Here is a 27,829-nt window from a genome sequence, read left to right as displayed (position 1 = left end):
CGGTGCGTTAGAGTGTAAGATTGGACCATATAATACTCGATTCATACTGATTTTTTAGATGAAGAGAAAAATAAAGAAATGAAACTAAAAAATATAAAATATTTTTATGTGCAGATCGAACCAACCTAAAGGAAATTCTTTTTAAAAATAAAAATTAGAGTAAAAAACCAATACACACATAACATTCTTAAAAAATTAGAGTAAAAAACCAATACACACGTAACATTCTTAAAAAATTAGAGTAAAAAACTATATACATATATAATTTTTTATATGATGTGCTGGTCGAACCAACCTATGGGACATTCTTATCTTAAAAAATAAAAATTAGAGTATAAAAAACTGAGTTAGAGTAGAGTAAGAAAATAAGTTAGGATTTGTTGGGTTTTGAACTCAGGACCTCATACTATTAGATATGTGCCATGAACCACTACAACATAGAATATGACATGATGGAATTTTTATGTGCATTTGTATAAATATTTATAATGTTCCTTATGTTGTCTGGCCAGATCCAATCAAGAAGATAATGCCGCTGCTTTATTATTCCGCTCGTTTCTCAGGAGTCAGGACCTTGCCCCGGCCCCAATCCCTTCTCCTTCGTGCAGCTGCGCGCCAGATCGACTTCACCGTCGCTGCTCGTCCTGCCTAGCTGACGGTCCGGCCAGCATCGCCTCCTGCTCGCGGCCTCGCTCAGCTCCCTCCACCCTCCGGTGAGACGCAGATCTCCTGCTCGCGGCCTCGCCCAGCTCCCTCCACCCTCCGGTGAGACGCAGATCTTGGTGCGACGGGGCACTACGGAGGCAGGGTAGTGCGGTTGTGCGTGTGTTGGTGGCCTGGTTCTAGCAACCGAGGTACATGCTCCTAGCTGTTAGTCTGAATAAGATTCACTAGTTAGTATTAATCTCGTTGGATAGCTAGTCTTTTATTCTTGCTGTTTTTCTTAGTGGTTGGCGTAGAATCACGGGCGTCAGAGCTGTGCCTGAGCGCGCCATGACCGCTGTGTGTGGGTTTGACCCCGTTGCTCGTGAGCATTGCGCATGCCCACGTTGATCCGGTTTTGGTGGAGATCGTGGGACGCTGCGTTTGACGGGGGGGGGGGGGGGGGGGGGTCCGGGTGAATCCATACCTGAGGGTTTTCAGGAGCACGACGCGCCGTTCGCCGGCGTCGTTCGCCGCCGCTGCTTTCTGAGAAGTCGGTCGCCGGGATCGGGGACCCAACACTAGCTCCCCATGGGCCAACTTGATTTTGCCTGTTTACACGCTCTGTTGTTATTGGTAATTTTAGAGCACTGTCAGCTATTTTTCATGTTTAGAGCTCTGTTGTTAAGGCATCTACGAACATACTTGTTAATTTATGTTTCTTTGCATGCTTGTTTAGATGGATAGAAGTTGGGTGCATGCTAGACTATTTTCTCATGAATATATAAATGGCGTCAAAGAATTTATGAGCTTCATTCATGGGAACTTTGGAGAGGATGAAGAAATCTTATGTCCATGTAGTAGATGCCTTAATCAAAAGTACCAACATCAAGCTCTTGTGGAGAGGCATATATTGATGAATGGCATGGAAAGTACATATACTCGATGGATTCATCATGGAGAGAATCTTGATGTATATGGTTTGTTAAATGAGTCAGGTATGACTGAGGACAACAGCTATGATGATGGTAATTTGATGATGATGGTAATTTGAATGGGTTGTTACAAGACTTAGACAGCACAGAGAAAGATAAGCAAGACAATGAAAATGAGAATGATCCAGAACCTAATGGCAAGGATTCATTTTTTAAATCGTTGATGAAAGAGGCTAAGCGTCAACTTTATCCAGGTTGTACGAAATTTTCGAAGTTGTCCTTTGTGGTAAAACTTCTTTATATGAAGTCATTGTATAGGATATGCAACTCCGCCTTTTCTGCAATATTAAAACTGTTAGGTGATGCTTTCCTAGAATGCAATACACTCCCCAAATCATATTATGAAGCAAAGAGCATTTTAAAGAAATTAGGTCTTGGATATGAATCAATACATGTGTGCTATAATAATTGTGTGCTCTTCAGAAAAGAATATAGCAAGCTTGACAATTGCCCTATTTGTGGTCTCTCAAGATGGGTTGATGTTGAAGGAAAGAAGATTCCACAGAAAGTGTTGCGCCATTTTCCGTTGATACCTAGGCTACAGAGGATGTTTGTGAACAAAGAAACAGCAGAACAAGCACAGTGGCACAAGCTGAAGCGAAATCCTAAGGAAAATGAAATGAGTCACCCAGCTAATGGTGAGGCATGGCAAGATTTTGATAGAAAATATCCAAATTTTGCAAAAGATGCCAGAAACCTTAGACTTGGCTTAGCAACTGATGGGTTTAACCCCTTTTCGGAAAAAACACTAAATACAGCATGTGGCCTGTACTTGTTGTGCCATACAACTTTCACCTTGGGCGTGCATGGAGGAGTCAAATTTCATGATGGCTTTACTTATTCCTGGTCCTACATCACCTGGAAAGGACTTCGATATTTTTTTAGAGCCTCTTATAGAAGATTTACTTGAGCTTTGGACAGGTGTACCTACTTACGATGCTCTAACTGGACAAAAGTTTAACCTACGTGCTGCAGTTTTATGGTGCATCCACGATTATCCAGCTTTGGGCACTCTTTCAGGGCGTAAAACAAAAGGTTTTTTTGCATGTATTCATTGTGATAAGCAATCTCTTTCATACAGCCTAAGGAGCAAAATTGGTTATTTTGGGCATTTTCGTTTTCTTCCGGTGGGACATCGCTTGCGCAAAAATAATGAATTTGTTGGTCTTCATGAAAGCAATGATCCCCCAGGTAAATTCTCTATGGAAGAGTTGATGGCTGAATTGGAGAGAGTCAAACATGTTAGGCCTAGGAAGCAACAAGGAAGTAGGAAAAGGAAACGTTCTAATTTGGACAAGGATCATGTGGTAATTTGGAGTTGGATGGTTAGTTTATGGAAGTTACCATATTGGAAGAATTTGAAACTGAGACATAATCTTGATATCATGCACATTGAGAAAAACATATGTGAAAACTTGATTGGGACTATTCTCAATATACCCGGGAAGACAAAGGATACAATTAAAGCTAGGCTTGATCTGAAAGATATGGGTATTAGAAAGGAGTTGCATTTTAGAGGGAATGTAGATTCATGTGAGATGCCTTATGCAAGATATACCTTGCCCACAGAATATAAGAAGGCCTTTTGTGATTTTTTGCGGGAGGTGAAGTTTCCAGATGGATTTGCATCCAACATATCAAGATGTTTAAATGCTGAGGGAACCAAATTACAAGGGCTTAAAACACATGATTGTCACATTCTTTTGCAAAGAATATTACCAGTTGCCATGAGAGGATTTTTGGACAAGGATATTTATGAAGCACTAGCGGATCTGGGGAAATTTTTTAGGGAATTGTGCAGCAGAACTCTTAAAAAGGATGTGTTGGCTGAAATGAGGAAAGAAATTCCAATAATTTTGGTGAAGCTCGAGAAAATATTTCCCCCAGCTTTCTTTGATGTGATGGTGCATCTAGCTGTGCATCTACCTGATGAGGCATTATTGCGAGGTCCTGTGCATTATGGTTGGATGTACCCAATTGAAAGGCGATTGTATACTTTGAAGCGCTATGTGAGGAACAGGGCACGACCGGAAGGCTCAATCGCTGAGGCATATATTGCGGACGAGTGCTTGACATTTTGCTCTAAATACATGGATGATGTTGAAACAAAATTTAATCGGGAACCAAGAAATAAAGGGTTTTCTAATGAGGAAGCCTATACTGTTGATGTTTTTGGGCATGGAGTTAATTTTACCTCTGCGCCTGAACTAGTGTATGATGATAGTGCCATTGATCAAATGGTATGGTATGTTCTGAACAATTGTAGTCAGGTTGACAAATATATGAGGTATGCTCTTTACTATCTTTGTACTTTTTACTGGACATCATTGGATTGAACACATGTTATCTTTTTTCCAAATTGCAGAATGTTCAGAGATGAATTAGAGAGAGATGGCATGCCTAACATTGAAAGAACATTGCGACAAGGATTCCAGACTTGGTTCAGAACCCATGTTAGTTTTAATCCATATCTTTTTATGCTATTTTTGCACTATAGAATCTGATTTATGTGTTGCATGTGGCAGATCCTCAGAATGCGGAATATAAATCAAGAAGAGGCTGATGATGATCTATTTTCCTTGGCTTGTGGTCCTGATTTCAGAGTTCGAAAATACTCCTCACGCATAGTGAATGGTGTGCGGTTTAACACTAGTGACCGTGACAAGCATCGAAAGACACAAAATAGTGGAGTAATGACACAAGGTACTCATAACGGTCAAGAAATTGATTTTTTTTGGAACCTTAAGAGAGATCATTCAGTTAGAGCATAACCTTGATGAGAGATCAGTAGTTTTGTTTAAATGTGACTGGTTTAAACTAGACGGGAGGACTGAGCTTAAAGATGATGGCTTTTTTAAAAGCATCAACTTTGGAAGTCTATGGTACAAGAATGATTCCTATATTCTAGCCACTCAAGCTAGGAAGGTCTTCTATTTGGCGGACACAAAATTGGGTAAAAATTGGCATGTTGTTCAGACATTTGACCATAGACATCTTTATAATGTGAGTGAAAATGATGTTGCACAACATAATGCTCCTGCATATCAAGAAAATGAGTGTTGTGAAGAGAATGCTAGTCGACAAGCAGTTTCCGATAATATATATGAGAAGCCTTTAAGTAGAGATGATGAACAAGGTCTTATTTTTGAAGCTGCTGAAATTGCTCAATTGGTACAAGAAAATGGCCAAAAAGTGTATGGGAGTGATAGTGAAGAAGAAGATGATGACGATACAATTTTGGAGTATTGCAGCGAAGCCGAAGAAGGTGCTACAAATGATGTTGACAGTGATGACGAATAGCTGATACTACTGATATTTAGTTGTGAAATGACACTTGTAATATTTATTTGGATAGGCTGTAGTATTTTCTGCCATTTAATTGTGAATGTAACTTGAAATATTTATTTGGATGGACCATGTTCAATTCAGATCATGGTTTTATGAATAATGGTCATGTTGAGTTCAGATCTTGTTATTTTGCTGCTTCTATCGTGCCCTCCTCTGATGCTTCTATCGTGCCCTCCTCTGTTGGTCTTGCTATGGTAGAGCCCTCCGACCTTGCTTTGGTGCTGCCCTCCATTGCTGCCTCGTCAAGGTTATATTCATCTAAAATATACTTTATTTTTTCAAGTTTCTAAAATTCACATGATTATTTACTATTTTCATGTTTTGTGTAGGGAAAATAAAAGGAAGAGAGGAAAAGAGGTTGCGCGTACAACTGAAGACAGTCCAACGAAGAATACAACGACCAAGGTTATGAAGAAGGCAAAAATCAAGAAAAGGCTCGTTGCGGACTTGTAGCTGAGATTTAGCTGAATTTGGTACTGTCATGTCATCAAACTGTGCTGAGTTCAGACTGAATGTCATTAAACTGAATAACTAAATGTTTGAACCTGCTGCTTCAGACTAAATGTCATTAAACTGTGCTGAGTTCTGCAGACTGAATGTTTGAAACTGTGCTGAGTTCTGCAGACTGAATGTTTGAAAATGTGCTGAATGTTTCATCTGCAAATTGCAGGCACTTTTTCAATGTTTCTCTCATTTCTCTCATTTTTACTTGTTCAATGTGCTCGGTGCAGATTGCACTTTTACGGTGCAGATTGGCTGAGGAGAGTTAATATTGAACTTATGTTTGCCAGGTTTATCTAAATTTTGCAGGCTTTTGTATGCCAGGTTCATCTAGCTGATGACCAACTGCTGGAGCGCCCAGCCCAGGACAGGCACTCCACTCCACTCCACTCGCGGTAGGAACTGGAACTGAAGCAGCTGCTGTAGGATGTAGAACTAGCAGTGTACCAGCAGTGGAGCACACATATAGCTTGATCTGGACTGACACTTCTTCCTATCTGATACTCTATGATCTCCGTCGGGTCGGGTCAGTCGTTCTTGCGTAAAGGCAGTGGAACAGAGCATGCAGATTGAACTTATGCTTGAATCTGCAGAACTTTGATCGGTTAAATAAATTTCCTTTGTTAGATTTACTGTGACATACACATGGCGCAGTGGTTTATGTTAGTTGCATGGTGTACAAGGTGCTTGGTTCGACCCTTCTCGGGCACCTTTTTTTTGTGGTCACACTTTTTCATAATGCTCTGAATTTTTTACCTTAAGCAACTAAGACCAAAATATGACTCCATGCCAAGTTTCACTATTTTTTGACCATATTTACTATTTATTTATTTTTTCTGGCTAGGGAAGGCAATTAAACCACAAAAATTAGTAAATAATCCTAAAAATGGACACCTATGCATGAAGTTTGTAAAGGTTAGATGAACAAAAGGTATACTTTTCAAGGGGAAAAAACAAAAAAAGTAAGAAATGTAGCTCAAACTTTGGAGTTGTAGTTCAATGTCCCGAAACTTGGTGAGAGATGTGTCCGTTTGTGAAGGACCTACATTCACACTTTTTCATAATGCTCTGAATTTTTTACCTTAAGCAACTAAGACCAAAACATGACTCCATGCCAAGTTTCATTATTTTTGACCATATTTACTATTTATTTATTTTTTCTGGCTAGGGAAGGCAATTAAACCACAGAAATTAGTAAATAATCCTAAAAATGGACACCTATGCATGAAGTAAGTTTGTAAAGGTTAGATGAACAAAAAGTATACTTTTCAAGGGGAAAAACAAAAAAATTAAGAAATGTAGCTCAAACTTTGGAGTTGTAGTTCAATGTCCCGAAACTTAGTGAGAGATGTGTGCGTTTGTGAAGGACCTACATTCACACTTTTTCATAATCCTCTGAATTTTTTACCTTAAGCAACTAAGACCAAAACATGACTCCATGCCAAGTTTCACTATTTTGTGACCATATTTACTATTTATTTATTTTTTCTGGCTAGGGAAGGCAATTAAACCACAGAAATTAGTAAATAATCCTAAAAATGGACACCTATGCATGAAGTAAGTTTGTAAAGGTTAGATGAACAAAAGGTATACTTTTCAAGGGGAAAAAACAAAAAAAGTAAGAAATGTAGCTCAAACTTTGGATTTGTAGTTCAATGTCCCGAAACTTAGTGAGAGATGTGTCCGTTTGTGAAGGACCTACATTCACACTTTTTCATAATCCTCTGAATTTTTTACCTTAAGCAACTAAGACCAAAACATGACTCCATGCCAAGGTTCACTATTTTTTGACCATATTTACTATTTATTTATTTTTTCTGGCTAGGGAAGGCAATTAAACCACAAAAATTAGTAAATAATCCTAAAAATGGACACCTATGCATGAAGTAAGTTTGTAAAGGTTAGATGAACAAAAGGTACAAATTTGAAATTATAATTTCATATAAACTTGTTTTTGAACCTTGTTTTACATACTTATAAGCCAAACTCGGAACATATAGATAGTTTAGTTTCCTTTGACTTCACATGAGATACGACATAGTGTAATGCTAATTTGGTTCTCACACTGCGGGAGGTTCTAGGTTTGATTCATGGCTGCAGCGCAGTATGGAACCTGTTTTTTTTGGATTTTTAGACAAAATCATGTAACGTCCATTTTTTTTGCAGTATGTCTTCTGAATCAAATCTCATGACACCAGAATTCAAATAAATTTGTCTCCCACTAGATTTAACACTAAAAGATCATGGCACACAAATTCCACACTAGAATGCCATCACATACTCATCACAACAAGACCCTGACTGAATCGACATATTTACCACCACAAATGTCCATCACAATTCAACATCACAAATATTCAGCACATGTTCACCTTTTCGATCTTAGTCTCACGAGCGACTCTGACCTTTCGCATTTGGGGCAGTGGATCAGCGACACCGGACCATAACTGTGCCATCCTTGTCCTCCATTGGAGGAGCCGCTTGCCCGCGACATGCGTGAATCCATGCTAGTAAACACAAACAGTTTAGCATTTGAGTTAGCAACAACTGTTATATCGCAACAATGAGTTAGCAACAACTGTTATATCACAAACAGGACCAAAATTAAATTCGTCACTGATAGGAACATGCCGCCTATCCAGCAAGGATCAGGCTTCGGGGGCTGTGGCGAGGTGGACGGGGATTTCATTGCCGCTGGCAATTCGAAGGTAATCCACTTGACTTCTCGTTTTATCGGACACTAGTGATGCTACAATGTTGTTATAATTGGAATTATCTTGTTTGTGTGACTGTTAGCCGGTTGTATCAGACACATATATTGTACTTCCATTCTATGTAGTGTCTTGTGATGCTTGTTTGTTAAAGTTTCTCCAGTTTAGAAATACAACTACATCCTACAACTGCAACCACACACACACTGTCCAAGTTCCTACAACTGCAACCACACACACACTGCAACCACACACCCGACGCCCTCAAGCTTGCTGTTAAAGTTTCTCCAGTTTAGAATTATCTTTTTCGTAGTGTTGTCTGCAAGCTCAGAAACAGCAAGCTTGAGGAGGAGAAAGTGACTTACGTCGCAGGTGAAGTTGGTGCTCGTGCTCCCAAATCACGTTCGTCTCCGAAGGGGCGAGTAGCGTGCCGCGGCTTGACTACTCGTCAAGACCTTCACACTGCACAGGCCCGATGTGCTGCCAGTTGTCGGGCGGATGGGGCTGGGCGTAGGGAGCAGGGAGGAGGACGCCGGAGCCTGGGAAGATGGCGCGCAGGATGCAGGGAGACGGGGCGTGGAGCAGGGCGGCGCAGGCGTAGAGGAGGCCCACGACGAAGAAGCCCTCCAGGCCTGCTGCGGCGCTCCTCCACGGTGAAGACGCTCCTCCAAGCCTGCTGCGGCGCAGGAGAAGAAGCCCGTCCAGAGAGGCTGCCGCTCCGTGGATCCGTGGGGGAGCAGGGATGCGGCCTACAGGAGCGTCCTTCTCGGCGATTCGGGGAGGAAGATGGGGCTGGCAGATTTGGATCGGGAGAATGGCGATTTGGATCGGGAGAAGATGAGGCTGGCCGATTTGGATCGGGAGACGCGCCGAGCAGTATTGACGTGGGGAGGAGGCGCGCCGAGCCCCGAGCAGACGACGGTGGGGAGGAGGCGAGCTTGGCGGGGGCGTCGGGAGCACGTCGGTGGGGAAGAAGATGGTGGGGAGGGGGGCGCCAAGCCAAGTGCCGCCGGCGGTGGGGAGATGAAGGGCGTCGGGAGCGCGTCGGTGGGGAAGAAGATGGTGGGGAGGGGGGGCGCCAAGCCCAGTGCCGCCGGCGGTGGGGAGATGAAGGGTGTCGGGTGCCGCCGAAGGTGGGGAGCTTGGAGGGGCGTCGGGGCAGGCGAGTACAGGATTTGGGTTTGGGGAATTTTGGATGGAGAGGGGTCGCGGGGCCCACATGCAGGTCACGGTAACGGCATCAGAGTCATGGAAACGATGGCCAAGCAGTCTTCTGATGTTTTTTACGCGTGGGAGGGTAGAAACGAGGAGTTCCTCAGACTAGGGGCAAAACTGAGCACCTGGTCACATCTAAGGTCACCCATGTAAAAAACCCTGAATTTAATAGATACAGAATGAGCAAGTATAAGATTTTCATTATCCCACCTTTAAATCCCGCATACATTTTTACGGACAGCGCATGCCATGGCATTCTCAAGTAATTATACTATCTATTCCTATATATATATATATATTTATATATATATATATATGTTACCTCCTCTCAAATAATTAGGTTTTGCAAAAGTAGCCGCCACCTCCCCACGACGGTGGTTCCCAGACCGGCTCAGGTCCAGGCATCCAGGCTCAGCGTCTAGGGACCAGCCCCAGCCCTAGCCCCTAGCCCTGGCGGCCGGCGTGGCGGCACACAGTACCCGGCGCGACGTTGGCCCGGGCGCCTCGCCCATCCACTTTCGTCTTCTGGTGCAGCACAGGCGAGTAGCGCACTCAGCTCGACGACCCGTCCCGTCGATCGCCGCTCCCTTCCATCAAGGCAAGCAGTCAGGAAGGTAAGCAAACAAGCTGTGCTAGATTTGCAATTTTTCATAATTGATAACTGACAACTTAAACTCTATGCGGCTATGCGGCAGTAGTTGTTTATAATGTAGTTGTTTATTTGTTGATTTTGTCATGTGGTTTTTGCCCCCCCCCTAAATTCTTGTCCTGCGTCCGCCACTGCTGGAGGCAAAGGAGGAGGTGCCCATGCTGGCGCACACATAGGTTAATTGTTTATCTGTCCAATGAAATTGATTGTTACGTGTCGTCTATTTTCAAGAACCGAAATTTATCTTGAGTGAGATGTCCAGTTTTTTGCTAATGAAATTTGTTGGTTTATTCTCTTAGGAAGAAAATCCATTCTTGAATGCTTCTGTAGTTGTGAGTCAAATCCTACTGGGTACCATGTTCGATTGAGTTAGTGTTGCAGTGGTTACCTCAACTTTTTATCACTTCTACACGGCAGGTTTGCTGCTGCCCACTCTCCGCTCAATGAAATTGTTGTTATGTGTTGTCCTGTCCACTTTCAGATTCCTTGATACTAAAATTTATCCTAAATGAAATATCCAATTTTCTGCTATTGAAATTTGTTGTTTCATTTTCCTAGGAAGAAAATCCATTGGTGGCGCAGTCCTAGGATCAGCACAAAGATGCCTCCTGGTCGTGAGAAGGTTGGAGTCAAAAGGCCACATGGACCTCAGCTATCAGGTGCAGTCCTCAACTCATTTTTGTTCAATATATTTCCTATTTGTGTGAAGCATAAGTTGTAAAGTTCTGTTACGTAAGAAATGATTTTCCCTATTTTCTCTTAAATTAGAACCACCATTGCATCCATACGAACAACTGCGTCTAAGACAATGTATGAGGAATAATTCAAGGCTACAACAATTAGGAATCCCTGCTTTATCAAGCATGCTTGCAAGCACAAATTCTATTTCTCAGAGGAATAGGCCAAGTCATAGAAATAGTGAGGACTCTGAGTCTGATTATGACATTTCACAAGATGAGACTGGTGATAACAATGTTAAGGTGGTATTCCCCTTTCTTATTAAGAATAAAATGATCTTTACTTGCTAAGTATATCTTTTGTCTTTATTAATCGACTCATACTTTCATTTCATGAAGGGCTCAAAGGAATGTAACATAAGAACTACTGATAATTCTCTTGGTGCAATCAAGCTCTGGTCTAAGAGAGTTTTTGCGCAACAAGAAACTACTAGAATTACAAGGTCAAAGAAAAATATTGCTCAACCTGATGCAACTCTTACACCAAGGCACAACATTGATTACCACACACAGGGTATAGTTGAAGGCAAGTTCAACTACTATGTTTCTTAGCTATTCTGTTGGTGTTCATTGTATGGTAACTGCACTCACTGACTTTAATTTATTTCAGCTAATGGCCATGCCCATTTGGATGAGAACACTAACATGACCAATGAAGGTCATGTTGCTCCTTTTGATGGGAAGAACCCTACAGGCAATGAAGGTGATGATTTATAACTGTCATTCTATTAGTTTTATTGGATAATGAATGTATTTTTATGTCTGCCATCTTTTAGATAATGTGGATGTCCTAGCTGATAACAACATGACGATTGGAGGTCAAGTTGATGACACTAATCAGATGTCGAACGGAGGTCATTTTCCAAATTACCTCTTTAGTTTTACTTATTAATTGACCATTGCTTGCATATCTTGGATCCATGTTCTATCCATCTCAATAATTTATACTTTTCTATAGATTTAGAATTAGGTCAGAATGATCGGTGGGAAAGGGGAATCAATATGGGACATGGTCTTCATAGAATTAACCGAGGTTTGCGTGGAAAGTTGCAAGTTGTTATTCCTGAAGGGAAGATAAGGCCTATGGCACCACTTGTTGCTGCTAAGTTTGCAACTGAATGCAACATTGTTGTGAGGAACCATGTGCCAGTGTTCAAACATTGGAAGGATTACAAGAACCATTCAGGCCTATTCAATCTATTTACAGGAAAACTTAGTGTAAGTGATCCACCACTAATTAGATTTGGTCTTGTTTACTTGCATATATTCTTCACCATTGTTTTAATGTAGCATCATTTTAAATGATTATCTAAGACTGTAGTTTGCACCATTTTGAATTGATGTTCAAATATCATCATTCTTACACTATAGTTCTCTCTTTAATGTACCATCATTTTGAATTATTATCTCATATTGTAGTTTTGTACCATTTTGAATCGATGTTCAATATCACCGTTCTTACATGGTAGCTTTACTTTCTTCATTTTCATCCACATTGACATATTCAGATTATCTATGATGTTACTTCTCGTTCATTTTTTATATTTAGTTACCCTCAAGGTTTGATATCGACACAAGTGGATGTCTAACAAATTGTCTTACTTGAATAGGCAAAGTTTGACATTAACACAAGTGATGCACCAGTTCAAAAGGCTTGTTCCCAGATGATGAAGAGTGCAGTTCGACAACAACGATACCGGCTCAAGAAAAAGTACTTTGATCCTTTTCCGCTACATCTAGTGGCAAAAAAATCTCCAATCAGATCTATGACTGATGAAGAGTGGAATGAACTTGTGGAGTATTGGAAGAGTCCAAAAAAGTGGTATGTATCTTCCCAAAATCTGAATTCGTGTGTAATACATGCTACTTGTGCCTTACATGTATTCTATAATTGATGTAGGAGACATCTCAAAAAAACAAAGAGAATCGATCCAAAGTTAAATTCCATCAAACAACTGGCTCTCGTAGCTACATGGTTCATGTAGAAAATTTGGTAAGTTGTGTGTTTACTTGTAGTCTTAGGATTTATGGATGAGGAAAGTGTGTATGCTATTGCAGTCATTCCTTCATGTGTTGCAAATCGGTTCTTGAGACTAATCTATCTGTTGTTCTAGATTGTGTTTCTAGTTTCACATTGTGTTCTTAGTTTCTAGTGAGCAAAATATTTTAGTAGAAATTAAACAATGTGATGTGAATAAGTGTTGTTCTGTTACAGGTTGTGGTCTTAGTTCTCTCAATAAGTGTTGTTCTGTTCTTGTTTGTATAGACATGAACATTGTTGTGATCAAAGAACTTATTGCTGATATGACTGCAAATATAAGTTCATTATTTCTAGAGAATCTTATTGCTGTGAATGTTTTTATACCAGGGAGATAAATACATTGATCAAGAACCTGATGCACTGGATTTATTTAAGGAGTGTCACTACAGCAAGATAAAGAAATGCTATTCATCTTCTGTTCAACAAGTTATAGTAAGATTGTTATAATAAAAAAGTTCTCATTGAATGCTTATGGTTTCTTGATCTGTAACCATGTTTGTTTCTTGCATGCTAGACTGAAATAGAAAACAAGTGGTCTACACCAACAGAAGGTGAACAAGAAATGTTTGTGACTGAAGTTGTTGCTGATGTACTTGCTCAAAATACAAAGAAAAATTTGTTCCTTCAAAATGTGGGGATACAAAGTGCTTATCCAAGGTCTAGTGTAAGAAATATCGAAGCACAACTTGAAGTAGAGAAGAGAGCAAATAGTGCTCTTCGATCTGTTGTCAACACCCAACGGGAGGAACTAGAAGTATTGTCAAAGCAAATGCATGAAGCAGAAGAGTCACGGATCAAGGAGCAAGAGGAATTGAAGAAGAGGCAAGTTGAGATGGAAGCAGAGATGAAGAAGAGGCAAGCTGCCATGGATGCCAAGCTCCAACTTTTGTTTAGTAAATTTCAACCACGTTAGTTGCATGTGTGGTATGTGAAGTCAGGTTCAATATAGGTTTTGGTGTTGTAGTCTTATGTTATTACTGTGATGGAGTGACTTTGGATGGCAACTTGATTTGTGTTGGAATGATATTGGTTGGCAATTTTATCCTTGTGATGTTATTATATTATTGATGTTGAGATATTATTTTGAACTGTGGAAAATAAAATTAAAATCATTACAAATTGTAATCGGTTGCTTTTACAAATGGATCAGCAAGTGGGCTAAAATAGTTATGCTAAAAACAAATAAATGGGCAATAATTCTCATAAGGTTATTGGACCAAGCTCCTGGCCCATGTAGGATGATAGCATGCATGCCACATCATTTTCCATATTGGCACATGTGCCATGTGGCAGTGATATCTATGACGAATTTTATCCTACGTGTCAACAATTTGTGACGTTTATTTACGTCATTAAGTCTGGGCTTGGGCTGGGTTGTTTGGGCTCAAGGCATTCTACGACGGTTAAAAAACGTCACAGACTGATATGATCCATGACGATTTTAAAGAACCATCATAAATAGCAAACCGTGATGCCCATTACATGACGTTATGAAAAAGCGTCATAGTTTTAGCTTTGTGATGGATTTTTGCTAATTTATGACGAAATTGGTATGTCATTGATTAAGGGGTTTCTTGTAGTGTCAACAATTCAATAGCATAAGTTAAATCTACTATAATAATAGAATTAATACTTACCTAACATCAAGCCACACATGTGATATTAAAACTAGCAAGTATAATGCATGAAGTCATATGAAAACTAAGAACACTATCAATTAACAAATTTAAACTAACTCTAATCACATGAAAGTTAACTCCCGTCGTCCACAAAAAACCGACGAAAATAATCAAATATTCATTTACATTTAGATATAAGATTATACCTCGACGAATCGAGCGCGGACTGGATGGTGAGCCCTCGGGGTGGCGGCGGTCGGGGGCGGCGGAGCTCGGGGGCTTGGGGGCGGCGAGGGCGGCAGCGGTGGGGGCCGGGGGGAGGGGGGCGACGACGCTTGGGGGAGGCGGTGGTCAGGGCCGACGGGGGTGGCAGCGCTCCAAATCCTCGAGGGCGATGGCGGTTTGTGAACACGGACCAGATGAAGCAGACGAAATGAACCCGCACGGCTGTGCTCTGGCTCATAAAACTTTAATTCCCGTCGACGAGAGAACGGGGCCGACGAGAATAAGTTAATCCCTGTCGGCTAGAGCAAAGGCCGACGGGGATAAAGTAATTCCCGATGACACAGGCCGACGGGAGTTAATTAATGCCCGTCGGCTGTTAGGTAGCCAACGGGAATTACTTTATCCCCGTCGGCCTTTGCTCTGCCCGACGGGAGTTACCCTGGCCGACGGGAATCTTTACAATTCCTGCAGTGCATACCCCTTATTATTTGTTGCATTTGCTCTCATTGCTCATCTATGTAAGATATAAGAGATTGGATTTTGTTTGTTTCACTTACTTTGGGATAACAACAGCAGGTCAGAGTCATAAAAAGTGTGTTGACGCCGATCTGGGTACCTATCATAGCGAGGTGTATCGGTGGCGGTGCTCTCTGCGACAGCGTGGATGGCTCGTGACCTAGGGCCGAACAGTTCACGACATGTGGCGGGAGCTGAGTCCTCTCTGTGCCGAATCGGATAGTCCGCGCCCGGTGGCCGAATGGTCTGCGTGTCCACAGAGGCGGCGACGTTCGCCAACAGCACCTGGATCTGACGTCCTAGGAGGGACCCTACCAGGGAAGAAAGATCTTAGAGCTTGTCTTGGGATCGGTAGGCCACACATGACGCATCTAGACGACACAGAGTCAAAGAGAGGCGAATATCGAGATGAAGAAAGCTAAGTTACTGTCAACTCCTAGGGCAAAAGTAAAAGATAGGAAGATATATTGATTTTATTTTGATTGTTAGAGCTTCAATCGATCGTACCCCTTTAAATATATAAGGGGTGAGGTCTGGACCTGTTCCTAGGCGTCCTGCAACAACTCCCACGAGTTTAAAGGGATAAACATGTGTGGAAATAGGAGTTAATCCGCCTGATCTGATCTAATCACGGACTGTCCGCGCCTAAGGGTTGACCGTCCGCTGGCCAGACCATCCGCAGGCCGGACCGTCCGAACGCGCCCAGGGCCACAAACAGTGCTCAACACATATGTTGTTGCTACCTACCCCTTGGGAGGCCACCAACGAAGAAGAGCCATGCATGATATTTTAAGGCATATACAACCTAATTAAATGAGGGGTCTTTTAAGGAGTCTCTAGGGAGCTAAGTGAACCAGTCTCTACGTGACTCTATACATATTATGTCTTGATTGCATATTATGTCTCTAGGGGCTTAAGGTTATATCATGCAGTCTCTTAGGCTATTCTCACTAGTAGTTTCATAGTGTTTCATGCACATTTAATATTGTGCCACATAAGATTTTTTATGACATTGCATAACATTTAAATGGGTTTCATGGGACGAAACTAATTTTACGAGGATGAAATTATGTCGTCTCGTTTCCAAGATCTTAGAAACCGTGTGAAACCTCGATTGAGAGTGATTTTTTTATATTCATATATTTTTCTGACTTTTATTGGTTATTGAGTTGCACCATTTAATTAGTATGCTAGTCTATGAAATAATATTTAATAAGTCAGTCTATGAAATAGTGAAGTGAATTTTTTATTGATAGGCATTGTTTCATTCTTAATAACACTTTTGATGATATGACAATAGTGCTAAGAAAATCACTTCGTGAATAGCCTTAGCTGTCTTTGGAAAATCGTTCCAAGAGATTAGAGCCCTTATCCGCTAGCACCTCTCTTCCTGTCTTTTCGTACATGAGAAGTTTTCGCAAAAAATTCCCAATTTTCCTGTACCGAATGCATGCAGGTCGACAGTTTTAGAGGATGCATGCATGCATTTCCAGGTGGGGTCCATCGACACCGGGGTGGCGCGCTGGGAGAGACGCAGAGAGCTGTATCAAGATATCTTTAGATGCTTAGGCCGTTTGTTGCCTATAAATACCAACGCCATATGGAGCGGCCGGCACACAGCAACTCGCAGAAACGAGTAGCCATCTATCGCTCACACAGTTACACAAAACCCGTCGGCCGTCGCCATGGCTTCCCGTGCACAGAGGAAGATGACAATTGTTTGCTTGATGCTGCTGGCCGTCGTCGGCCAAATCATCGTCGGAATGGCCGTAGAACATCCCAATCCCAGCAACATCTGCACCGAAACGGTGATTGATCCTCGTGTTCCCAACAACGAGTGCATCTGCTCCAAGAACTGCGCCTGTGCCGGTAAGTGCATCCTTGAGTCGGCTGATGCTGTCCAGACCTGCTTTGTCGACTGCGTCCTCAAGAACGACTGCATCTGCAGCAGCAAGATCATCCCCGGCGCTGACGACCCAAAGGCTAATGCCAAGTGAAGTAGTACTATCATCCCAAATAATGTCCTACGTATAGTACCTGCTGAATAAACCTCCCATGCACCAACAGGGAGAGAGTCTGTACGTCTTCTTTGTAATCATGAACCGCTTGTACGTGTAATATATAATAAACCACTCTCCACCTTACACATACATCCATATTCATGTTTATTTGGATACACATTTTCAGTCTGTTAGGATTGTAGCCGAAAAAAAAAAGAGACACCGAGTTTAAAGCTAGTTTGGGAACCAGCTCATTTTTCCAAATGATTCTTATTTTACTAAGGGAAAATAAACTAATTTTGTTTGAGAAAATAAAAATCATATAGAAAAATGGTGTTGCCAAACAAGCCCTTAATGTTAAAAAAACTCCCTAATATGGAGGAAAAAACCCCACAGGAAAACATATCTATTATGTGTTGTGTTGTACAGGGTATAAGGGGGCCTATTTATATAGGCAAGTGAGATAGAGATAAGATCATGCTCCAATTTACGCTAAATCTATAAAATTGTTTCCGCAAACACCACTTGGGTGCTAAGCTCCACAAATACCTACCAAGTCAAGAAATGCTTGAACTTAGTGGCTTCATAAGCATGTCTGCAAAATTTTCATCTGTATGTATCTTGTCCACTTTAATCTTGCCTTCAGCAACAATATCACAAATGAAGTGGTACTTGATATCAATATTGTCGGCGTTTCGACCCCGAGGGGTCCCTGGACCGACGAGTAAATTTGTCGCTGCGTGCCCCTGCCCAGATGGGTTGGCGCAAGATGGAACACAAGTGGAAAGCGCGGCTCGTGTTATCTCGCACCAGGGGGGTGTGCTCGTAGTAGGGGTTACAAGCGTTCGCGAGAGAGAGAGAGAGAGTGAGCCTGTTCGTCAGCTCGTTCTCCCGCACGACCCTCACTCACGAAGGCCCTCGACCTCCCTTTTATAGATGCAAGGAGAGGGTCCAGGTGTACAATGGGGGTGTAGCTATGCGCTAACGTGTCTGACAGAGAGGTGCCTGAGCCCTGTGTACATGCCAACGTGGCTGTCGGAGAAGTGCTTGAGCCCTGCGTAGGCGATAACGTGGCCGTCGGAGAAGTGCTTGAGCCCTGTAGAAGCACAGCTGTCGGTGCTGCTGGAATCTTGCTGACGTATCCTTGCTTTCGTAGGGGGCCGAGAACCACCGTCGTCATGGACGCACGCGGGGAGCCATCATTACTTGTTACCGGGGCGAGCCAGATGGGACGTCGGTCTTGTTCCCCCGTAGCCTGAGCTAGCTAGGGGTAGGGTAATGATGTATCCCCCATGGCGCGGTCGGTCCGAGCCCAAGGTCGGGCGAGGCGGAGACTTCCCCTGAGGCCGAGGCCGGGGTCGGGCGAGGACGCGATTCCTCCCGAGGCCGAGGTTGAGGGCGAGCCCTGGGGTCGGGCGAGGCGGAGACCTCCTTCCGAGGCCGAGGTTGAGGCCGAGCCCTGGGGTCGGGCGAGGCGGAGACCTCCTTCCGAGGCCGAGGCCTAAGGTCGGGCGAGGCGGAGCTTCCTGTTACGCCTGAGGCTGAACATGCTGTTGTCAGCCTTGCCCGGGTGGTTGGCACAGCAGTCGAAGCGGGGTGAGCGGCGCTGTTTTCCTGTCAGGTCGGTCAGTGAAAGGGCGAAGTGACTGTGGTCACTTCGACCTTGCCGACTGAGGCATGTGTGTCAGGATAAGTTGTCAAGCGATCCTCGCATTGAATGCGCCTGCGATACGGTCGGTTGGTGAGGCAATTTGGCCAAGGTTGCTTCACAATGAAGCCTGCCCGAGCTGGGCTTCGGGCGAGTTGAGGGTGCGCCCGTCGCTTGAGGAGGCCCTCGGGCGAGGCGTGAATTCGTCCGGGACTACTGTTCCCGCCCGAGGCCGGGCTCGGGCGAGGCGAGATCGCGTCCCTTGGGTAGACGAAGCCTTGACCTGAATCGTGCCCATCAGTCTCTGCAACTTGTGCTGATGGTGGTTACCAGCCGTGTTTAGGAGTGTTGGGGGTACCCCTAATTACGGTACCCGACAGTAGTCCCCGAGCCTCAAAGGGAGTGTTGGTACTCGCTTGGAGGCTTTGCCGCACTTTTTTGCGAGGGGACCGGCCTTTCTCGGTTACACTTTGTTCCGGTGGGTGCGCACGAGCGCACCCGCCAGGTGTAGCCCCCGAGGCCTCGGAGGAGTGGTTTGACTCCTCTGAGGTCTTAATGCCTTTCGTTGTGCCTTGGCCGGCCTGGTTGTTCCATCATGCGACCTGATTGTAGCCCGGGTGCATGGTCAGGTTCCAAGTTTTTAGGCTGGTTTGTTGACGCTGTCAACGGTTTGGCTGTAGCCGAGTTTGCGAGAGCAGCCCCCGAACCTCTGCACGAAGCGAGAGGACGATCAAGGACTGTCTCGACTTTTATTATACGCCCCTTCGTCGCCTTTCCGCAAGGAGGAAGGGGGGGAAGCGCCATGTTGCCCTCGGAGGGCGTCGAACATGGTGTCTCCAGTGAGTTGCTAACGGGTGATCCGAGTGGACGCCCGTGCCCCATTCGATAAGGGTCGGCTAGTGGCCCAGAGGCGCGCTCCAAAAGTACCTGTAGGTGATTTGCCGGACCTGGACCCGTTCGATAGGTTCCGAGGGCTCGATGCCTCCCTCTGGTGGGATTCCGTTACAAAATTGCTCCTGCTGGTCTCAGAAATGTCCTAGGGTACCTCGGGAGCATAGCCCGAGCCTCGGCCATGTAACGAACGTACCTAGAGTCATCCCTCGCCTTGCGTGCTCTGGGGCGGCTATCGAACCCTTCCGAGGGGCCAGCCTTCGAACCCCTGATCAGTAGTGGGCGTGGAGCCCGAGTGCTCTGGGGCGGCTGTCGAACCCTTCCGAGGGGCCAGCCTTCGAACCCCTGATCAGTAATGAGCTTGAAGCCCGAGTGCTCTAGGGCGGCTGTCAACCCTTCCGAGGGGCCAGCCTTTGAACCCCTGATCAGTAGGAGGGCTCGGGGCCCGCTTCCTTCGCGGAGAAGGATCCCTTTCGAAATATCCCCTTTCCCGGTCCCTGTAGCAAGAGAGAGAAAGGGGAAGAGGAAAAGGATATGAATTTAAATGGTGTGGCGCACCTTTTTTGACGCGATCATCATGGCGGAGGTGAAACGATGCCCGCTTTGCCTACCAAAGGCGTCGCTTGCCCTGCCGAGGAGTTAATGCGACGGGACGGGCGATTCGTGGGGCGACCATTGTGCGTGCGCGAGTTGCTCGAGGAACGGGCGTTTCGCCTTCGAGTTTGAATTTCGCGACGGGTTCGGGCGAAGTTTTGAATGGATCTCGTCCGGGCCTTTATATACACGGAAGAGGGGCCGGTGGTGGTTCTTTACTCTGCTATTTGCGCTTGCCTTCTGCTTTGGTTTCCGCAACCTAAGAGAATAGCCAGAGAAAAGAAAACCGCGCACCTTGTCCCCTCCGCCTCCACCCCCTTCGTTCAGCGATGGCTGACAAGGTGACCGTCGTTCCGCCGCGTGATCCGTGGCCTTTCTCCACCGTCGCGGTGGACGATCTGGAGGCCCTCGTCGCCGATGGTCTACTGCGTCCCCTCTCCGGTGACCCACAGCCGGAGTGGATGGCCCCTGCGAGCGAGGCCGACCCGACTCCGCCACCGGGGTATGTGGTTAGTTTTGTCTCCTTCCACGAGCGGGGGTTCGGAGTGCCAGCGAGCCATTTCATGCGGGCGCTCCTGCACTACTACGGGGTGGAGCTGCACAACTTCAACCCCAACTCCATTGCGCAAGCGGCCATCTTCGTGGCGGTTTGCGAGGGTTTTTTGGGGATTGACCCCCACTGGGATCTGTGGACCCATCTCTTCTCCGTGGAGCTCTTCGCCTTGACGACGGGGGAAAAGAAGGTCTGCATGGCGGTGCGGGCCGGTGGCTGCACCCTCCAGTTGAGGCAGGAGGGCGCGCAGCAGTACATCCCAGCCATCCTTGTGTTTTCGAACAAGGGGTGGCAGCGCCGGTGGTTTTACCTCCGGAATGATGACGGAAGGCTCCCGTCGTTTTCTCAACGAGTGGTGACCGCCGCCGGCAGCAACTGGCGCTGGGGGGCCACACGCGAGAAACAGGAGAAGCTCTAGCCTCTTCTGGAGGCCTTGCAGAGGTTACGAGATGGGGGGCTTACCGCCGCGGGGGTCATCGCCGCTACCCATCGCCGGAGGGTGCTTCCTTTGGCGAAGCGGTGGTTGCCGCTTTCGGAGATGAAGTCGGGGGTCGATTTGGAGGGCTCGCAGACGTCCTCGGCTTCCCTCCCCGTCGTCGACCTCCACAGGCGGGTAGCGAGTACGGTAGGAAGGCTGGAGGCCGGCGCCCTTGCCCAGCCCACGATGCGCCCCGACCACGGGTACATTTCTCTGGTAAGTGCCTGATCCTTCTTCTGTTTTGCACCGAGTCGCCTTTGATTCTCACTGTTGGGGCTTTTGTCCGTCCTCAGGGTTTGAGGTTTTACAAACTCTCCTTGCCACCGATCCCGGAGGACGCGGTGGACCGAGCCACGCGGAGGACTGCTGCGGAGAAGAAAAAGGAGAAGAAGGACGCGGAAAAGGTCCGGGCCCGCGAGCAGATGCGGGCTCGGGCAGCCTTAGAGAAGCGTCGTCGGAGGCAGAAGAGAGACGGGCTCCCGAGGGAGCCGTCGCTGGAGACGCCTGACGATGATGACGATGAAGATGATGATGACGAGGGCGACGACATGGCGGCCCGTCTTGGCCTCAGCCCGGATCTGAGGCTGGGCCAGGGGTCACCGAGCCAGCCAAGTGGGCTGGCGCCATCAGCATCTGGGCCAGAACATCAAGGTCACGGTCCGAGGAGCGGAGGCAGACCAGGGGGGTACTTGACCCCTTGGACGAGGTAATTTGAGGTGGCTCTGGGGAGTCAGGTCGATCTGCTCGCTCCCCAAGAGCAAGCGCCCGCACCGGCTGTACAGGAGGTTGATCCTCGGGCCGTCGTGAAGATGCCTGGGCAGGCCGTCCCTTCGGCGCCTCGGGCGCCCGAGGCGGGAACGGCGCCGCAGCCGGCAGCGGGGCAATCCTCGGCAGTGCTCGCGGGGACCGAGGCCCGAGGGGCCTCCCCGCAGGCACGATTGGCCTTGGTCCGGAGCGGGTAAGTATCTGAGGATACCTCTGTTTTGGCTCTTTCTCCGTGTGCCCTGATCCTGCTTTATCTCTTCCTTTCAGCAAACGAAGGCAGGGCTCGGCCGGTCTGGCCCCCTGGAAGGCCCTTAAGACAGTGCCGGCTTCTGCAGCCAGTGCCGTAGCGCGCCACGATGGTTGGCTGGCCTCCGCACAAGACGCCCTCGAGCGGGGGCCCCAGGCGGCACGAGTTGCAATGGGGCATGCCTCCCAGGCTGACCCCTCCATTGGGGCAGCCATCGTGCCGGGGGAGGCTGCCGACGTGGCCGCGGCCCCGAGCCTGAAAGGGAAATGTGCCCTTGGGCCATTTCTAAGTATTTTGGTGACTAAGTGTTCAACACAAGTGCCTAAGTGTTAAATTGTGCCAACAACTCAAGAAGTGCAAATCAAGATTAAAGGTATGTTTCTAGACTTAGTACATTGTTTTGAAGACTAATGTATTGTGTCTAAGTGATAGAAACAGGAGAAACAATTTTGGAGAAGTTGGCTGTGTACAGCCAAAAGGCTGCTCGGTCTGGGTGCACCGGATTGTCTGGTGGTGCACCGGACAGTGTCCGGTGCGCCAGGCCGGTGTCTATCAACTGGCTGGTCTCGGGAAGCAATTAACGACGTACGGCTATAAATCACCGGACTGTCCGGTGGTGCACCGGACTGTCCAGTGAGCCAACAGTCGGCCGGGCCAACGGTCGGCCGCATAATCCGCATGCGACGCGTGGCAAGAGCCAACGGTCAGAAGGGGCACTGGACTGTCTGGTGTGCACTGGACAGTGTCCGGTGCGCCAACGGCTCTGAACCACCAACGGTCGGCTTCGCCAAATAAGGAAAGAGATCCGCACCGGACTGTCCGGTGCGCCAGGCGACAGAAGGCAAGAATTGCCTTCTTGAAATGCTCTCAATGGCCCCTAGCTGCCTTGGGGCTATAAAAGGGACCCCTAGGCGCATGGAGGAGAATACCAAGCATTCTCTAAGCATTCCTAAGCACCAAGACTTCAATTCCGCGCATTCGATTCTTTGTGATAGCAACTAGAGCTCCATTTGAGTAGAGAACTCTTTGAGTTGTGTTGAGAGCTCGTGTTGTGACTTGTGTGCGTGTTGTCGCTCTGATTTTGTGTCTTGTGTGCGTTGCTCATCCCTCCCTTACTCTGTGCTTCTTTGTGAACATCAAAGTGTAAGGGCGAGAGGCTCCAAGTTGTGGAGATTCCTCGCGAGCGGGATAAAGTATACAAAGCAAAACACCGTGGTATTCAAGTGGGTCTTTGGACCGCTTGAGAGGGGTTGATTGCAACCCTCGTCCGTTGGGACGCCACAACGTGGAGTAGGCAAGTGTTGAACTTGGCCGAACCACGGGATAAACCACTATGTCTATCTGTGATTGATCTTCTTGTGGTTATCGTGTCTTGCAAGAACTTCTCTCTAGCCACTTGGCTTTATTGTGCTAACTCCTAATCAAATTTTGTGGCATTAAGTTTCAAGTTTTACAGGATCACCTATTCACCCCCCCCCTCTAGGTGCTCTCAATTGGTATCAGAGCCGTTCTCTTCAAGAAAGGGACTAATCGCCCGAAGAGATGGATTCTAAGGGCAAGGGGATGGTGGTCAATGATAAGGAGAAGGAGTCCTTCGTCAATGATCCAAAGGATGACAAGCCTACTGACTCAGGCTTGGGCCACAAAAGAAAAGACGGGAGGAAGAAGAAAACAAGGCGCATCAAGGAGATAGTCTACTACGACAGCGACGAATCTTCCTCTTCCCAAAAGGACGATGACAACGACTACGAGAAAAAGAAGACGGTTAATTCAAACTTTTCCTTTGATTATTCTCGTATTCCACAAAGTTCCAATGCTCACTTGCTTTCCATTCCCCTCGGTAAACCCCCCCCCCCCACTTTGATGGAGAGGACTACGGATTTTGGAGTCACAAAATGCGTAGCCACTTGTTCTCTCTCCATCCAAGTATATGGGAGATAGTAGAAAATGGAATGCACTTTGATAGTACGGATAGTCCCATGTTCATTAATGAGCAAATTCACAAAAATGCACAAGCTACTACTGTTCTTCTAGCTTCATTGTGCAGGGATGAATACCACAAGGTGAGCGGCTTGGACAACGCCAAGCAGATTTGGGACACCCTCAAAATCTCACATGAGGGGGAACGACGTCACCATGCTCACCAAGATGGAGTTGGTGGAGGGCGAACTTGGAAGATACGCAATGATCAGGGGCGAGGAGCCAATCCAAACGTACAACCGGCTCAAGACCCTCGTCAACAAAATAAGGAGCTATGGAAGCACGCGATGGACGGACCACGACGTCGTCCGCCTAATGCTAAGGTCTTTTACTATCCTTGATCCACATCTTGTGAACAATATTCGTGAGAATCCTAGGTACACCAAGATGACGCCCAAGGAGATACTTGGAAAGTTTGTAAGCGGGCGGATGATGATCAAGGAGGCTAGATACGTTGACGATGCGTTGAATGGCCCAATCCAAGAGCCTCAAACCATTGCTCTCAAAGCAATGAGAAGCAAGGAGGCGCTACCTAGCAAGGTGGCACAAGTTGAGGCAGCCGGGCTTAATGATGAAGAGATGGCACTCATCATTAAGCGTTTCAAGATGGTGCTAAGGGGTCGCAAGGAGCATCCAAACAAGACCAAGACAAAGGGGAAGCGCTCATGCTTCAAATATGGTAAGATTGGTCATTTTATCGCTAACTGTCCTGATAATGATAGTGACCAGGAACAAGGGAACAAGAGGGAAAAGAAGAAGGCTTACAAGAAGGCTAAGGGCGAGGCACACCTTGGAAAGGAGTGGGACTCGGATTGTTCGTCGTCCGACTCCGACAATGAAGGACTCGCCGCCACCGCCTTCAACAAGTCGGCCCTCTTCCCCAACGAGCATCACACCTGCCTCATGGCAAGGGAAAAGAAGGTAAGCACTCGTGATACTAGTACTTACGCTTCCTCAAGTGATGAAGAATCTAGCGATGATGAAATAGACTATTCATGTTTATTCAAGGGCCTAGATAGAACTAAGGTAGATAAGATTAATGAATTAATTGATGCCTTGAATGATAAAAATAGGTTGTTAGAAAAGCAAGAGGATCTGTTATATGAAGAATATGATAAGTTTGTAGAGGCACAAAAATCCCTTGCTTTAGAAATTAAAAGGAATGAAATGCTTTCATGTGAATTATCTACATGTCATGATTCTATTTCTAGCTTAAAGAGCATAAATGATGATTTGAGTGCTAAGTTAGAAATAGCTAATAAATCAACATCTTGTGTAGAACATGTTGTAGTTTGCACTAGGTGTAAAGATTTTAATGTTAATGCTTGTAGTGAACACCTAGTTTCAATTTCTAAATTGAATGATGAAGTGGCTAGTCTTAATGCCCAACTTAAGACTAGCAAGAGTGAATTTGACAAACTAAAATTTGCAAGGGATGCCTACACGATTGGTAGACACCCCTCAATTAAGGATGGTCTTGGCTTCAAGAGGGAAGTCAAGAACTTAACAAGCCATAAGGCTTCCATCTCCGCCAAGGAGAAAGGGAAGGCCCCTATGGCTAGTAGTGCTCAAAAGAACCATGCTTTCATGTATCATGATAGGAGACATTCTAGGAATGTTTATAGAAGTTATGATGCTTTTGATTCTTATGCCATGATTGCTTCTAGTTCTTCTATTATGCATGATAGAAATGTGGCTAGGAAAAATGTTGTTCATCATATGCCTAGAAGAAATATTGTTCATGTTTCTAGGAAAGTAATGAATGAACCTTCTACAATTTATCATGCTTTAAATTCTTCCTTTGCTATTTGTAGAAAGGATAAGAAGGTGGTTGCTAGAAAATTAGGGGCAAAATGCAAGGGAGATAAAACTTGCATTTGGGTCCCTAAGGCTATTTGTACTAACCTTGTAGGACCCAACAAGAGTTGGGTACCTAAGACCCAAGCCTAAATTGCCTTGCAGGTTTATGCATCCGGGGGCTCAAGCTGGATTATCAATAGCGGATGCACAAACCACATGACGGGGGAGAAGAGGATGTTCTCTTCCTATGTCAAGAACAAGGATCCCCAAGATTCAATCATATTCGGTGATGGGAACCAAGGCAAGGTGAAAGGGTTAGGAAAAATTGCTATTTCATCCGAGCACTCTATTTCTAATGTGTTCTTAGTTGAGTCGCTTGGATATAACTTGTTGTCTGTGAGTCAACTTTGTAATATGGGATATAACTGTTTATTCACAAATGTAGATGTGTCTGTCTTTAGAAGAAGTGATGGTTCATTAGCTTTTAAGGGTGTACTAGACGACAAACTTTATTTAGTTGATTTTGCAAAAGAGGAGGCCGGTCTAGATGCATGTTTAATTGCTAAGACTAGCATGGGCTGGTTGTGGCATCGTCGTTTAGCACATGTGGGGATGAAGAACCTTCACAAGCTTCTAAAGGGAGACACGTGATAGGTCTAACTAATGTAACTTTCGAAAAAGATAGACCTTGTGCAGCTTGTCAAGCAGGTAAACAGGTGGGAAGCTCTCATCATGCCAAAAATGTGATGACAACATCAAGACCCCTGGAGTTACTTCATATGGACCTCTTCGGACCCGTCGCCTATCTAAGCATAGGAGGAAGTAAGTATGGTCTTGTTGTAGTTGATGATTTTTCCCGCTTCACTTGGGTATTCTTTTTGCAGGATAAATCTAAAACCCAAGGGACCCTCAAGCGCTTCCTAAGGAGAGCCCAAAATGAGTTTGAGCTCAAAGTGAAGAAGATAAGGAGCGACAATGGGTCCGAGTTCAAGAACCTTCAAGTGGAGGAGTATCTTGAGGAGGAAGGAATCAAGCACGAGTTCTCCGCTCCCTACACACCACAGCAAAATGGTGTGGTAGAGAGGAAGAACAGGACGCTACTAGACATGGCGAGGACGATGCTTGGTGAATTCAAGACGCCCGAACGATTTTGGACGGAAGCCGTGAGCACGGCTTGCCATGCCATAAACCGGGTCTATCTTCATCGCCTCCTCAAGAAGACTTCATATGAGCTTCTAACTGGTAACAAACCCAATGTGTCTTACTTTCGTGTATTTGGGAGCAAATGTTACATTCTAGTGAAGAAAGGTAGGAATTCCAAGTTTGCTCCCAAAGCTGTAGAAGGTTTTTTGTTAGGTTATGACTCAAATACAAAGGCGTATAGGGTCTTCAACAAATCATTGGGTTTGGTTGAAGTCTCTAGCGACGTTGTATTTGATGAGACTAATGGCAATCCAAGAGAGCAAGTTGTTGATCTTGATGATGTAGATGAAGAAGAGGTTCCAACGGCCGCAATGCGCACCATGGCGATTGGAGATGTGAGGCCACTGGAACAAAAGGAGTAAGATCAACCTTCTTCCTCAACAACGGTGAATCCCCCAACTCAAGAAGATGAACAGGTTCATCAAGAGGAGGCGTGTGATCAAGGGGGAGCACAAGATGTTCATGTGATAG

At 45.6% G+C, this 27,829-nt stretch overlaps 3 protein-coding genes and 1 pseudogene across 8 annotated transcripts; all 4 read left to right on the top strand.

The window, feature by feature from the left end:
- The first annotated feature begins 511 nt into the window (after positions 1 to 511).
- Positions 512 to 5,658, top strand: LOC103641416 (uncharacterized). Of its 6 annotated transcripts, none has more exons than XR_004853196.1 (5): positions 512 to 854; positions 1,382 to 3,924; positions 4,003 to 4,090; positions 4,163 to 5,232; positions 5,315 to 5,582. XR_004853196.1 is itself a non-coding variant. In XM_008664767.4 (5 exons), the coding sequence occupies exons 2-5, from the start codon at positions 2,444 to 2,446 to the stop codon at positions 4,935 to 4,937; spliced, it is 1,896 nt and encodes a 631-aa protein (XP_008662989.1). In that variant the 5' UTR covers positions 512 to 854; positions 1,382 to 2,443; the 3' UTR covers positions 4,938 to 5,114. The 6 variants fall into 6 exon arrangements, 2 of the variants coding, with proteins under 2 accessions (XP_008662989.1, XP_008662990.1); XM_008664767.4 differs by lacking the exon at positions 5,315 to 5,582 and having other exon boundaries at positions 4,163 to 4,340; positions 4,789 to 5,114; XR_004853198.1 differs by having other exon boundaries at positions 528 to 713.
- Positions 5,659 to 7,850: 2,192 nt separating this feature from the next.
- Positions 7,851 to 9,038, top strand: LOC109942866 (uncharacterized; annotated as a pseudogene).
- A 182-nt stretch (positions 9,039 to 9,220) lies between these two features.
- On the top strand, positions 9,221 to 13,900 carry LOC103641413 (uncharacterized). Its single transcript, XM_020545422.2, has 11 exons — positions 9,221 to 9,428; positions 10,620 to 10,720; positions 10,955 to 11,041; positions 11,138 to 11,324; positions 11,409 to 11,501; positions 11,575 to 11,652; positions 11,757 to 12,016; positions 12,409 to 12,624; positions 12,702 to 12,791; positions 13,167 to 13,271; positions 13,354 to 13,900. Exons 1-11 carry the CDS (start codon positions 9,221 to 9,223, stop codon positions 13,750 to 13,752), a joined length of 1,824 nt encoding a protein of 607 aa, XP_020401011.2. The 3' UTR covers positions 13,753 to 13,900.
- A 2,934-nt stretch (positions 13,901 to 16,834) lies between these two features.
- On the top strand, positions 16,835 to 17,294 carry LOC103641414 (uncharacterized). Its single transcript, XM_008664766.2, has one exon. The coding sequence runs from the start codon at positions 16,885 to 16,887 to the stop codon at positions 17,194 to 17,196; it is 312 nt and encodes a 103-aa protein (XP_008662988.1). The 5' UTR covers positions 16,835 to 16,884; the 3' UTR covers positions 17,197 to 17,294.
- The last annotated feature ends 10,535 nt before the right edge of the window (positions 17,295 to 27,829 follow it).

The sequence above is a fragment of the Zea mays genome, chromosome 10 (assembly GCF_902167145.1).
Source record: "Zea mays cultivar B73 chromosome 10, Zm-B73-REFERENCE-NAM-5.0, whole genome shotgun sequence".
Classification (NCBI taxonomy): Eukaryota; Viridiplantae; Streptophyta; class Magnoliopsida; order Poales; family Poaceae; genus Zea; species Zea mays.
Note: the sequence above shows the minus strand (reverse complement) of the source record. Positions and strands in the feature narration are given on the sequence as shown.

Excerpts from the sequence above, each read along its gene's own strand:
- LOC103641416 (XM_008664767.4), top strand. The coding sequence starts at position 2,444 with ATGGAGGAGTCAAATTTCATGATGGCTTTACTTATTCCTGGTCCTACA. Across the intron at positions 4,091-4,162 it reads AGACTTGGTTCAGAACCCAT|ATCCTCAGAATGCGGAATAT; the intron begins GTTAGTTTTAAT and ends TGCATGTGGCAG. Across the intron at positions 4,341-4,788 it reads TAGTGGAGTAATGACACAAG|CTGCTGAAATTGCTCAATTG; the intron begins GTACTCATAACG and ends TTATTTTTGAAG.
- LOC103641413 (XM_020545422.2), top strand. The coding sequence starts at position 9,221 with ATGAAGGGCGTCGGGAGCGCGTCGGTGGGGAAGAAGATGGTGGGGAGG. Across the intron at positions 11,502-11,574 it reads GAACCCTACAGGCAATGAAG|ATAATGTGGATGTCCTAGCT; the intron begins GTGATGATTTAT and ends GCCATCTTTTAG. Across the intron at positions 12,017-12,408 it reads TATTTACAGGAAAACTTAGT|GCAAAGTTTGACATTAACAC; the intron begins GTAAGTGATCCA and ends TTACTTGAATAG.
- LOC103641414 (XM_008664766.2), top strand. The coding sequence starts at position 16,885 with ATGGCTTCCCGTGCACAGAGGAAGATGACAATTGTTTGCTTGATGCTG.